This window comes from Trifolium pratense, linkage group LG2, assembly GCF_020283565.1.
Source record: "Trifolium pratense cultivar HEN17-A07 linkage group LG2, ARS_RC_1.1, whole genome shotgun sequence".
Taxonomy (NCBI): Eukaryota; Viridiplantae; Streptophyta; class Magnoliopsida; order Fabales; family Fabaceae; genus Trifolium; species Trifolium pratense.
In genome coordinates, this window is record NC_060060.1 from 64,566,012 (window position 1) to 64,579,772 (window position 13,761).

Here is a 13,761-nt window from a genome sequence, read left to right on the forward strand (position 1 = left end):
GTTGGGACATGAAAATACCTTCTTTGGTCTGCTTTACTTCAACTCCAAGGAAGTACCTCATTCTTCCCAAATCAGTCATAGCAAAGTTCTTTTCCATGGATATTTTGAATTCATCAAACAGTTTTTGGTCATTACCAGTAAAGATCAGATCATCAACATACAAACTCACAATGATTACTTTACTTTCTACTTCTTTCTTTACAAAGAGAGTGTGTTCATGAGCACACTTCATGAAACCTTCCCTGCAAAAGTAGGCTTCTATTTTGCTATACCAAGCTTTAGGGGCTTGCTTCAGTCCATAGAGAGATTTTTTTAACTTGTATACCATATCTTTTCCTGCTTTCTGATAGCCTAAAGGCTGTTCTACATACACTTCCTCATCTAGCTCACCATGTAGGAAAGCACTTTTCACATCAAGTTGATAGACACACCAGTTTCTAGCTGCAGCTATAGCTAAAATAGTTCTTATGGTGTCCCATCTAGCCACAAGAGCAAAGACTTCATTGTAATCAATACCCTGCTGCTGAGTATATCCCTTTGCCACTAGTCTTGCTTTGTACTTGTTTATCTTTCCTTGCTCATTATACTTTGTTTTATAGATCCATTTGACTACAATTTTCTTGGCTCCAGGAGGAAGATGTGTTAATTCCCATGTGTCATTACTTTCAATAGCTGTAATTTCAGTATCCATGGCTTGCTTCCATACATCATGCTTTGCTGCATCATTGTATGTAATAGGATCTTCACTTGGACTGAAGAAAGCTTGACTGCTACTACTTTCTCCACTCTCAATGTCACCTGTTTCATAATCATTCAAGTAATCAGGCCTCTTTGAAACTCTCTTGCCCAATGGATTTTCATCATTACCATCTTCCTCTTCTGAATCAGTCACAACTAAATCCATATCTTCACTCTGAGAATTGCTGGCTTGTTCTTCAGCATCATTGCCTGCTTCATTTTGATTACTTGTTGAAGGGGTTTCAATATCATCACAGTCAATTATCTGCTTATTCTTGTTGGAATTCTCAGTATTTTTATCATTCCAATTCCATTGTTTGCTCTCAACAAACTTAACATCTTTGCTGACAGCAATTCTCTTCTTAATTAGATCATAAAGCTTGTAAGCCTTAGATTCTTCACTTATGCCTAAGTGAATGCAGACTGTAGTTTTATCATCTAGCTTTTTCCTCAAATTGTCTGGAACATGTACATAAGCAATACACCCAAATACCTTGAAATGACTTACAGATGGTTTGATTCCACTCCAAGCTTCTTCAGGAGTTACATCTTTCACTGCAAATGTAGGAGATCTGTTGAGTATGTGAGCAGCCCAATTCACAGCTTCAGGCCAGAAATTTTTTGGAACATTCTTTTCACTGAGCATACATCTAACCATATTCATAATGGTTCTATTCTTCCTCTCAGATACTCCATTCTGATGTGGAGTGTAAGCTGCTGTAAGCTGTCTTCTTATACCATGAGCATCACAGAATTCATTGAAATCTGAAGAAGTATATTCACCTCCCCTATCTGTTCTGAAGCATTGAATGGCTTGCTTACATTCATTCTCAACTAATGCTTTGAACTTTTTAAACATGGTTAGGGCCTCTGACTTCTCATTCATGAAATAAATCCATGTCTTTCTGCTCAAGTCATCTGTAAAGGTGATAAAGTATCTTTTCTTTCCATTTGACTCAGGATTGATTGGTCCACAAATATCAGAATGAACCAGTTCTAACTTTGTGCTAGCTCTCCATGAACTCTTTTTAGGTGCAGATTGCTTCTGTTGTTTGCCTTTCATACAGTTTGTGCATTTTTCATTTGATTCCTTCAACTTAGGCAAGCCAATAACCATTTGCTTTTGAGTCAATACATTCATACCTTTGAAGCTCAAGTGGCCATATCTCTGATGCCACAGGGTAGAGTCATCAACTCCTGAAATCTTCATACATTGAGGGACTATAACAGGTGCTTTGATCACAAACATTCTATTGAAAGTCATTGTTGTGGCCATGATTAACCCCTTTTCATCATGAAACACTTTGCAGGTATCATCTTTGAATATAATTGTCAAATTCTTCTGCTGCAGTTGACCAATACTCAATAGATTGTTCTTCAATCCAGGCAGATAATACACACTTGTGAGAGTTTGAACAAAACCTTTAATGTACAGCTTCAAATTACCCTTACCTTCAACAACCATTTTTGAGTCATCACCCAATTTCACTGAGTCTTTGAATGTGTCATCATAATCAAACAACCAGTTATTGTTTCCCACCATGTGATTGCTACAACCTGAATCCAAGAACCACAATTCCAGCTTATCATCAGACTCTATTGAATTGTTGACTGCAGTTTCTTGAGCCATCAAAAGAATTTCTTTTGTTTCATCAAATTGTGCATAGTTGGCATGATCTTCTTCCCAGCTTGGGCAATCAGCTTGATAGTGACCAAGTTTGTGACATTTATAGCATTCTACTGATTCTTTATTAATGCTAGCACCTCTTCCCCCTCTTCCTCTGGCCCTACCACGACCTATGCTGTAAGAACCCTCACCTCTACCACCATTGTAGCCTCTTCCACCATTAGAGACCTTGAGGATCTGTTCTTGCTCATCTTTCTGACTCTTCATTCTTTGTTCTTGAACAAGTAAGCTGCTCTGCAACTCATCAACTGTCATGGTTGTTGTATCATTAGATTCCTCTATTGAACAAGCAACATAGTTGAATCTAGATGTTAAAGATCTCAAGATCTTTTCAACAATCATAGACTGTGTCACAGTCTCACCATGACTACTCATCTTATTGGCAATGCACAGAGTTCTTGAAAAATACTCTTCAATGGATTCACCAATCTTCATATTGAGGGTTTCAAATTCCTTCCTCAAAGCCTGAAGTTGTGCTCTCTTCACTTTGGTGGATCCTTGATACTTCTGTCGCATTGAGTCCCATATTTCTTTAGCTGTGCCTCTTGCAAGAATGGTTTCAAGTATTGATCTATCAATTGCTTGAAACAAGAAGTTCTTCGCCTTCAAATCATTCAATTTGCTCTCATGTGCACGTTGAATTTGTTCTTGTGATGCCCCAGCAGGAGCAACAAACACACCATCTTCAATGAGATTCCAATATTCTTTGGATCTCAGCAGGTTTTCCATAAGCATTGACCAATGATCATAGTGTCCATCAAATCTAAGGATTGATGGTTGCAGGTAATTGTTTGATTCCGCCATGGAATCTTCAACCAGGCTCTGATACCAAATGTTAAAGCAAATGCAATCTCTCGTCTTCATTACTCATAGGCAAGACCTTATATAGTAATTGCAAAGTGGTTACAACAAACTAACAACAATCTAACTAACTCAAACCAACTAACTTGGCCCTTAAGTAACCAACGCGCGCGCAGGCCTAGCAGCTGCAGTTGGCTCACACGCGTGCCTAGCTTGCTAAAGAGCTTACTTGCTGCAAACACACTAACATTTTTGACAAATTCACTCTAATAGTTTTTTTTTTAGTAAAAAAAAAATCATCGACACAAATTTTAAAGGAAAATGTCTTTCTTTCTTCTTTTTTTTTTTGCTAAAAATAAAATGTTAACAAGTATTTTAAATGTACATGTTAAAAATATAAATGTAGTAATGTTCTTTTAAATTTATCCATTATGTTTTTTAAATATTAAATTCTTTTGTATTTCTTTTTTTTTTTACATAAACAAGTTAAACTCATTTCATTAATAATAATGTTCTAAATACAACGAGGAACAAAATTAAAATTATTGTGGCTAGCCCACGACATAGGTGCCGTTAGCTAAAGAGTGAACTGCCACATTTGCTAAACGCTTACTAAAACCTTAAAGCTAAAATGAACCTTAATAACAACTTAATAGAAGAAACCATAAAGCTAAATTTAGATATACCACTAATATCTGAATGTAAAGAATCAACAGTTATTTCATAACCACTTTCAAACATCACTTTGGTCCATCCTTGTGCAACTGATTCACGACAAACTTGAAATAACGGCATAGGTTCGCCTTCGATTGTTGTGAATGTTGTTTGAGTCCAACCACTACTGGCACTGATGTAATGACCATGACAATCCCGCACATACAAGCCCCATCCCAACGAACCTATACTAGTGAAAAAACTGGCATCAACATTGCACTTTAACATGTCGTAATCTGGCCGCTATCGGCCAATGCATCAGTTTTGGGCGCATAGCAACAGTAGAAGAGGCGCGCTGCTACACTATATTGACAATGTCCCTGTTACCTTGAATCAGCGTAAACAGTCCCATTCAATCCAGTTGTATGTTGCACGCGCCACACATTCACTTTGCGCGAACTTGGTACCGTTTCACATTCACTTATTATGGTTATTCCATAAAGACCAATCTACCATATCTTCCAATGACACATAATAAACAACTTAATACTTAAAAAAAAATCTTTTAAATTTTTTTTTTTACGATTCTTTTAAAAGTTATACTCCCTCCATACCATTTTAAATGACTTATTTGACCATTTCACACACTTTAAGAAAAATGCATAAATAAAAAAGAGAGTTGTACGATTACTAAACTGCCCTTACATTTTTCATTACTAGTAGTAATGATTAAATTGGTTGAGTATGTCACACATAAACAGGGGCCCACATAAATGGTGAAATTGGAAAAAATGACTTTGAAAGTTGTATAAGTCATTTATTTTAGGACAAATCAAAGTCAAAAAAATGTCATTTAAAATGAGACGGAGGAATACTACTCCATTTAATACTCTTATAAATTTAAATTTATTCCATGTATACCCTTATTTAATTACTCTTTATTCAACTAACTTACTTATTTTTAAATTCTCTCTCATAATAAATAAGGGCATAAGTGAAATTGAACATTTAAAACATTTGAAAATTGGTCAAAGTTTCTTATAAAAAGGACCAAATTTTTTGTCCTAAGTGTTCCTTATAAAAAGGATCGGAGGGAGTATTTAATGTTTAAGAAGTTGAATACACAATTTTCAAGAGAATATTTTCATATTTATCTCCTTAACATGTGCTCTTAGGGCACAAGTTAACATTTTTCTTTCTATTTTTATTACCTTAACATGTGCCATATATGCACATGTTAACATTCTCCTTTTAATTTTAGGTTACTTAAAACAACAACATCCTTTTAATTTTAGATGTAACATGAGCCAATTTAAAATTGACAAAAGAAAAGAACACGCCATCACCATGATTATGTTGTCAGTCTTGGTATGGCCCAACGATTTGAGAAATGGGACCCACATTGGAGTTTTTAAGAAAGGAAAACGACAAAAGAATCTGAAAAAAGTTAATGAAATCAATGACAGTGATGTCATGGAACTGGAGTGAGAAGCAAGGTTAGGTTCAGTGAAAAAGCGGAACCGTGGGTTTTGGTTTTGGACCCAAACTCAGCCAACTTGCACTACTGGGTAGTTGTTTGGGTTAACATTTTCTACTTGCATTCATAGCGCGTGACTACACTTTCGTACCATCTCCACCATTGACATTTGTCGATGATTTTTCAACATTATTTATTGCTCCTTTGTTACCTCGTTTATTTGGACCGTTGCTTTGATGTGATTTGAAGTTCATATTTTTTGTAGTAAATCACACTGATTAATTAATTAAATTGAAAATGATATATAGCACCTCTTTTGAATAAAGTATGAGCAACAAGAATTAAAATAAAAAAATCGAATGTATTTCATACAAAATATAGGCTGAATACATTTGAATTTATTTTTAATTCCAAAAGGATTAATATTTTTCAATGTTTCTTTCTTTAGAAAAATTAGTTTAAAAGCAACCAAAAAAATAGATTTTAATCTATTAAAGATATATAGTTTTCTTTATGTCAAAACAACTGTAAGACTAAGTGCAATGGTGGGTGTTTAAAACACCCTCCACATCATCTTCTCTCTCTTCCACATAATACCTCAACATCTCATTCAACTTTTACCACTCCAATAGTTTTTGTTTTAAACACTCTACCCCACCACTTTATCTACCCCACCACTTTTTATTTCATATTCTTATTTAAATTTATATTTATGTTTTTATCATTTTACATAAAATTATAATTATCGATTAATATTAAATTACAATTATACGATAAAAATAATCGATTAAAATTAATTATCAATTATAATTAATTAAACTCCCGGTTACAATTATAATAAAAACACATAAATAACGTAATTATTACAATGCGAATAATTTAAAATACAATACAACACACAAATAACGTAATTATTACGATACAAATCTTCTTAATCACGCAACATTCCAAACTTATTCCATATGTGCTTCACTAGATCTGCTTGCAATTGATGATGAACATTTGCATCATGGAACTCCGATCTAGCACGCACATGATCCGCAAAAGCGGGTAACACCTCGGTCGAGTGTGGATTTTGATAATTGTTGGGATTTTGGTAATTGTTGGGATTTTGGTTAAATGGAAGATTAGAAGAGTTTTGAGTGTTTAAACCATTGTTGGGATCCATTTCACTCAAAAAAGACAATTAACTTCAAATTAAACACTAATAGAAAGGTAATAATGAGATTAAGATGATGAAAAATATGATTTTTTTTTCTGTGTCCAAATGAAATGAACCAAGTCTCTATTTATAGAGAAAAAAAAATCATGAATTTTGATATAAAAATAAAAAAATAAAAAATTAATTTGGACCGAAATAATTGAGTTTAAAGTATTAAATGGATAAAAATCCAACCGAACCAATCAGGAGACGCCACGTGGCGCCCCTTATCCAAAGCTGCCTTCTCTCTCTTTCCATTCTGCGCGCCACTCTCCCTTGTCGCGCGTGCATGCCACGCGCCTGAAGAAGACCAAATTGCAACGGGACGCGTGTCCCTGTGTGGGCCATTCTGCAGGCATTAAACTCTGTTGGAGGGTTTAATCTCCTCTCTCCTCCAACTCAATTTCAACACCTGTTTAAACACCCATTGCAGTGGTTTTGCATGTTTAAAACACCCCCTCTCAACACCCATTGCAGCTAGTCTAATCATATTATATTATCAACTTCAATTTATTTTTTTTCCTTTTTGACAAGTAAAATTAATACAAATGAATTTCCATAGACATAATTTAGTTGATAAGAACACTATAATATGTAAAGGTTGAAATTAAAATTCGAATTTTTTCAACTACTCACGTAAGTGGTCCAATTATGGTCATTATTTTTTTTAGTACCAGTATGGTCATTATTCTACTTAACGAAAGAAAATAACACTCTTAAAAAAAAAAATTAATAACACAGATTTTTAAAATAAAAGTAAAAAATATTTTAACAAAGTATACAATATAAATTTTTGTTCTATTCATGTTTTATTTTGTTGGTGATCTGAAGTGATAAGAACCGATGGCCAACAACGAGCAATGAACCGTTAAAATTGAAATTGGTGGCGGAGGTACTTGCAAGCATTTTAACGTTCAACTCGGTAATAAGAACATGAAGCGAGAGTTTTAGGGTAAAAATTGCATACCTAATTGTCCTTCATGAGAAGGAATATTTATATGTTTGGCATGAAGCATTTGGTCATTGATGAAGAGGAGATGATTACGCACTATTCATCAATGATATGAGTGATTTTAGTCCATTAATAAAGACAATTTGTTGATAGTACGTGATAATATTGTAGAAGGAAAATATTATGTTTGTTAAACATAAACTTTTGAATTGGGTCTATCAAGTTAGTCCTTTTGAATTCAGGTCAGATACAATGTCGAGTATGACCTTTGACTCAGCATAATACAATTGGTTTGACCAATAAAATTGAACTTAGATCTCTTAATGAAGGGTAACCTTTAAAAGGACTAAGTTCAAGGGTGACCTTTCTTAACGAAAACAATATAAAAACCATGTCAACATACTCCATTATTTATCTAAATAGTGAATCATGAAGGGTGTGAAGCAAAATTCAACTATCACAGTTGTTTGCTTAGTCAAGGTGTTCAATTATTCAAACTTTATAAATTTTGTTCACTATCAGCCGATCTATACCCGTGACTAAAATAAATGTGGATGGTTTCAATTGGAAAAGCATGAATATTAGATTGAGTGTGAGTAGGGTTGTTGCTCAAAATTGTCTAGGTCTTTTAGAGAAATAAATAACGATGTGACATAATATAATGGTGAAATATAATTAAAAGTGTGTATTTAAAATTGTTCAAAGTGGTAAGGATCTTAATCCCCTTAAGTATCTAGTATGAGATTCAATTCTTGATTCATGTATATGAAAAAGATTGATACAAATGAGAGAATTCACCTTGTATGTCTCATCGATTCCCCGACAAAGATTAATATCACTAACGACGGTGAAAATTTTATATGAATGATAATAAAAAATTGTCAGTATATGTCTATATAGGTGTAGTACTAAGATAATATTAAATTGAGCACTTTCATTATAAAAGTTGGATATGAAAATATTGCAGCAATCACTTCATCTATTGATTAAAAAATTAAAAATTGTCAATATATATATACAGTTTTTAAAGGCTTACAAGTTACAATATTACTTGACCAAAAAAAACTTACAATCTAAGAATTCTTTTACTGGATATAAAACATTTTAGAAAGTGAAATAGCAAATCTTCCATTCATTTTTTATGATTTCATTCTGAATGGAGAGAGGTGAGATAAACGATATTCATGAAGTTGAAATTAATTTTATATGTCTCCACCTCTACAACCACTCTTACAAGCTACATGAGTTAATTTACAAACACTTTTATATTAAATAATCTTATATCAAATAAATATATAGTCAAGAGTCAATAGTAGGTTCATGTCATTATAGTTTAAAATTTAATAAGAAAAAAGGCCGTACAAACTCACTTGTTAAATAAATACTGTATTAGAAAAAAATAACTAACAAAAAAAAAAAGGAAAAGAAGAAAGAGAAAAAGAATAACTATAACTATAAGTAGATAACAAGTTAGACTTGAACGTAAATAGAGATTGGTAAAATTTCACTTCTTTAAATAGCTATTAAATTACGGCGGATTCTAAGGTGGGAGAGTAAGATAGGTCTCCCACCATGGGCAAGTCATGTGAACCGTCGGATGAGAAATCTTATGATGCACCACCTGTATTTTATATTTTACTATTTTTTCTCTCTCTCTTTCCATCATCTCTCTCATTGACTCATTGTTGTGTTTTCAAATTGTGTCTCTCATTCCTTTCTTCTACCTCACAAACCAAATCCTCTTTAATTACTTTTATTATACACAAATCTATCTATTTAACCTCCTATTAATTTCATTCAAATTAGCAAGGAAAACTGAAACCCTCAAACAATTTGATGGGTTTATTTGGGTTAGATCTGAAGTATAAAAAACCTTCAACAATTTAAATATTTATAAAGTTTTTGAGAAAAGAAAAAAAATACAACACACATTTTTGTTTTAGATTCTAACAATTTTGTATGTTAATTAATAAATAATAAGCCTTTAGATTTTATAGATAAAAAAAAAACTTTAAAACACCAAAATTTTAAAGGTGAAAGTTTTTTGATTTGGAGGTAAAGGGAGAAAAAAATGGCGTTGAGAAAGAGCAAGGATTGCAGAACCGTGATTGATGAGAAAGTGAAAGAGAAAAAACATTAACGTACAGTTGGTGTATCATAAGATTTCTCATCCGACGGTTCACATGACTTGCCCACGGTGGGAGACCTATCTTACTCTCCCACCCTAGAATCCGCCTTAAATTACATGCCAAGTTAGGTGACAAGTTAGACTTGAATCTTTTGAATATTTAAAACAAAATAAATCCATGCAAAATTCAACCGACTTAATTTAAATCCTATTTGGACAAACAACATATTAAAGGATTTTATTTTTATTTATTTTTAATAAAAAAGGAATCCAAAGAAGAAAATGGGGAATATATAGCCAAATTAAAAGAATTTAAAACAAGGGAGTACTCCAATTTGTTTATGAAAAAATCATGTATTACTTCATGAGGGAATTGGATTTGCTGCAGTTTTAAATCATGCAGTTCGGTGCATTCCATATAACATGTGAAAGGACAAAGAAAAATTTGTCATGGGAGAGAAAACAGATTTTCAACCAAAATAATAAAAATATTGTTTTGTGTGTTAAATGCAGAAACTGCACCAAAATTGGATAGCAGTGAATCCTCATCCCTTCATGAGGGGGATCCAACATGTAACCCAAAATTATCCAATTTATCAGCACAATGATTACTTTAAAAAAAATGACAAATAATTAAATAAATATTTTGTAATAATTAATAATTTAGAGATCGATATATTATATGAAATTAGAACACACTTACTTTATAATCATAATCACAAACCATCGTTACCGGAAGCGCACCAATATCGAAAACATCGATATACTAGACAAGGTCTTCCTTTGCCTAATCACATGCTCCAGTCCTTGAGATCTTTGATGGGGAAGACAACAAATGAGCTTACTGTGTTTGTACGTGATGGCAAAGGGGACCTAGCCAATCTTATATAAGATCACAACCCTAGTACCACCCATCATGGACTCTAGAGTTGGGCCTACACTTTGTTTCTACACAAATCAGAATTAGTGTTCAAGCCCATTATTACTGATCATAATTATCGGGCTTAAGCATCATCAAATGGATCACAACAACATCAACCCGTTTTTATTAAAACCAAAACTTACAATTGATTGCAGCCCACATAATATTGGAAAATATTCTAACATATTTTTCGTGATCTGAATGTAGTTTAGCCATCGATTTCTTAGCATCCAAGAAACTAGTAGTGAAGTTGAGTTAAATGCCATAGCCACCAATTTTGTTTCTAGCCAAAGTTTGTTTTACGGCCTTTAGCATAGGGTAGCTCAATAGCTAAGAAGAACAACATATAGCATGCCCCCGAGCTCTGCACCCCATGAAAAGTATTCATATTGTCTACTATTTTTTTCAGTTCTATATATATATATATAAAAAAATTTGTTTTTTTAGATTTATTGAAAAGTTAATATATCTAGACAATATTGTAGTCTAAATACATTAAATTTACAATAAATTTAAAAAACATAATTTTTCTTATATATAGGACGAACGAGGTAAATGATTTGCAAAATTATTCAAAGTACTCAACATTATTATTTTTAAATAAAAAATACCACAAGAAGCAGCAATGTATTACCAATAGCTGCATCATTTAAGTTACATTTAATCCAGTCAAATGAAGGATGATGCCAAAATATTTCTTTGATGGTTGGAGCCTTTTGGAGGGTTGTTAAGAATATAGATAGTTAGTTAATCAACTAGAGTTAGTTGATAGGTTACCAAGTTAGTTAGGAGGTTAGAAAGTTAGTTAGGGAGTTAGTTACTCCAAATTGTCCTATAAATAAGCTACTTTATTGTACATTTTACTCATTCTTTATCAATCTATATTCATTCAATATGAATTTCTATGAGTATCTTCCTCATGAATACTCTTATGCACTCTATCTTGCCGACATCTATGATCTTTATCCCTTCGATTCCATGATTCATAACATGGTATCAGAGCGATACCCAAGGGATGAAGACGAAGATTCCGCTGCCGATTTCGATTCAGCCATTGAGAAAGACGAAGATCTTTCTCGTGATGCAGCTATGGAGGTTTCTGCATCAGAAATTCAACCTTCAACCCTCTGCAATCACATCATTTTCGGCAATTTCGGGAATTCAGATTTTACTACCATTCAATCTCCTTTGATCACTCCAATCAAGCCAACAATTGATGGATTTTCCATCAAGATTGGCAAGATAACATGTATTCTTGCGGATTCATGTTGCAGCATTGTCGAGGAATCTGCGTTCCAAGAATCTGAGTTTTCCGCTTCGGAAGACGACGAGAAATCGAAGAATCTTGATTCTGAAGTTGTGGCTTCTGAAGCAATCAAGGGATTGAACCACAACGAATCTGAATTTCGCGTTTCTGCAGAAATCAAGCAATCAGAGAATCAGGTCAAAGGTAGAGTTCCGTTACGGTCTGTTTACGACGTTTCGACCATAAGGCCTTTCGCTTCTTGGTTCTACGTCGGAAAACAGAAACAACAAATCAGTAGCACAACAATCAACAACCAGGTTTGGCTTTTCGAACTACATGATGAGTGCATCGTCGATTTTGATCCCGGTGGAATTATGTCAGTGATTTCCAGTTCTGCTACTATGCTCTCTATTATGTCAATTTTCGATTCAATCTCACTCTTCCCTTTCGATCCCGGTGGAACTTTCCTATGTCAGTGATATATTAGAAGTCAGTTCTGCATAATTGTGGATGTTGAAATAACCGCTGTTCTTGCCTTCTGTTTGGTCCTTTGTTTTCCAAACTCATACTAAAAATTCTGTTACTATGAGTTTGAGGGAGGCTATTACAATATAGAAGTCAATTCTGCACATTTGTTCCACTTACTCATTTAAACTTTGGTATCATTACCCTTAAGGCTCAAGCTGTCATGTGTTCCTCAAACTAGTCTTAACTCTTACTTCAGACAGAATTTATCGTTCTAGACTAAGCTTTTAATCCTATACTAAGACCTCATATACTGAATTTAATGGTCTCATGTTGGACCTTAGCACACTGTCATTCGTTCGGGATAACTAGCTTCGTTTCCTATCCGATATCCACTAGCTCCTTAGATTTTATTCTATAGTGATCATTATTAAAATATATATAAAAACCAGACAATAAAAGAGTTTCAATAGGAACAACTGAATTTATACCAAAATTATACAAAATCAAGCATTCGTAAGGAAGTTCATCGACTCCACCTAACCTAGGAAAAATAAACTACAAAGACAACAAAGAAAAAAACCTTATTGGCCTTGCAGTTCCTTGGCCCTCCCCGTCTCTTCCTTAGAGTTCTCATAACTCTTTTGAATATCACTATTGTTGAGTGATTTCTGAATGAATAATAGTGAATGAGGAAGACTCTATTTATACTTTTTCAGCTGGGTTTGAACTTTTTCCGCGCGTCCATCGCACCCATCATGGCCACGATGGCGTGTAATTTTGCCTCATCGTGGCCACGATAGATCATATCGTGGTACGGTAGAAGATCTTCTCCAGATTTTATGCTTTCTTTAACCGTCTTTCATCGTGCCACGATGACACAAGTCATCGTGGTACGATGGTAAAGATTTGTTGCAGATTATTTTCAATTTAAACCGCCTTCTCATCGCGCCACGCTGGATCTCATCGTAGGTACGATGAATTGCGCTGTTTATTACGTTTTTGCCCTTTTTTGCTACTTTTTTCACTTTTCTTGCTTTTGGGCCAAGTAACTTCACTTTTTCAGGTATTTGCTTGTTTTTTGGCTTCAATTGCTATCAGAACTACCCTAAATTACTACTAAAAACATCAAATAATTGACTGTCATCAGTTGGAAATAAAAAAATAAACATTTCAAAATATAAAAAATTCTTTTTATGGACAAAAATACATTTAACTTTAAAATATTGCATAACTTATTAACAAATTAAATTTAATCACAAAAATTAACTAATAAAAATTGGTACAATTAATTAACTTTTTTAATCATTCTAAATTAATTTTGTGTACTCACAGTCTAAATTAGTTAAAGAAGCAAAATATTGCTATTAAAGAAATAAGTAGGAGTAAATAAATAAATTTATTAGTCAGAAAATGTTAGCATATGTCATTAGACTCTCTTTGGTAAAATTAAGTTATAAGTTTGTTGATTGTTAAAAGGTTAGTTTATA

General features: G+C 33.4%; 1 protein-coding gene across 1 annotated transcript; it reads left to right on the plus strand.

The window, feature by feature from the left end:
• Positions 1 to 11,550: 11,550 nt before the first annotated feature.
• Positions 11,551 to 12,285, plus strand: LOC123905230. Its single transcript, XM_045954851.1, has one exon. The coding sequence runs from the start codon at positions 11,551 to 11,553 to the stop codon at positions 12,283 to 12,285; it is 735 nt and encodes a 244-aa protein (XP_045810807.1).
• Positions 12,286 to 13,761: the final 1,476 nt, after the last annotated feature.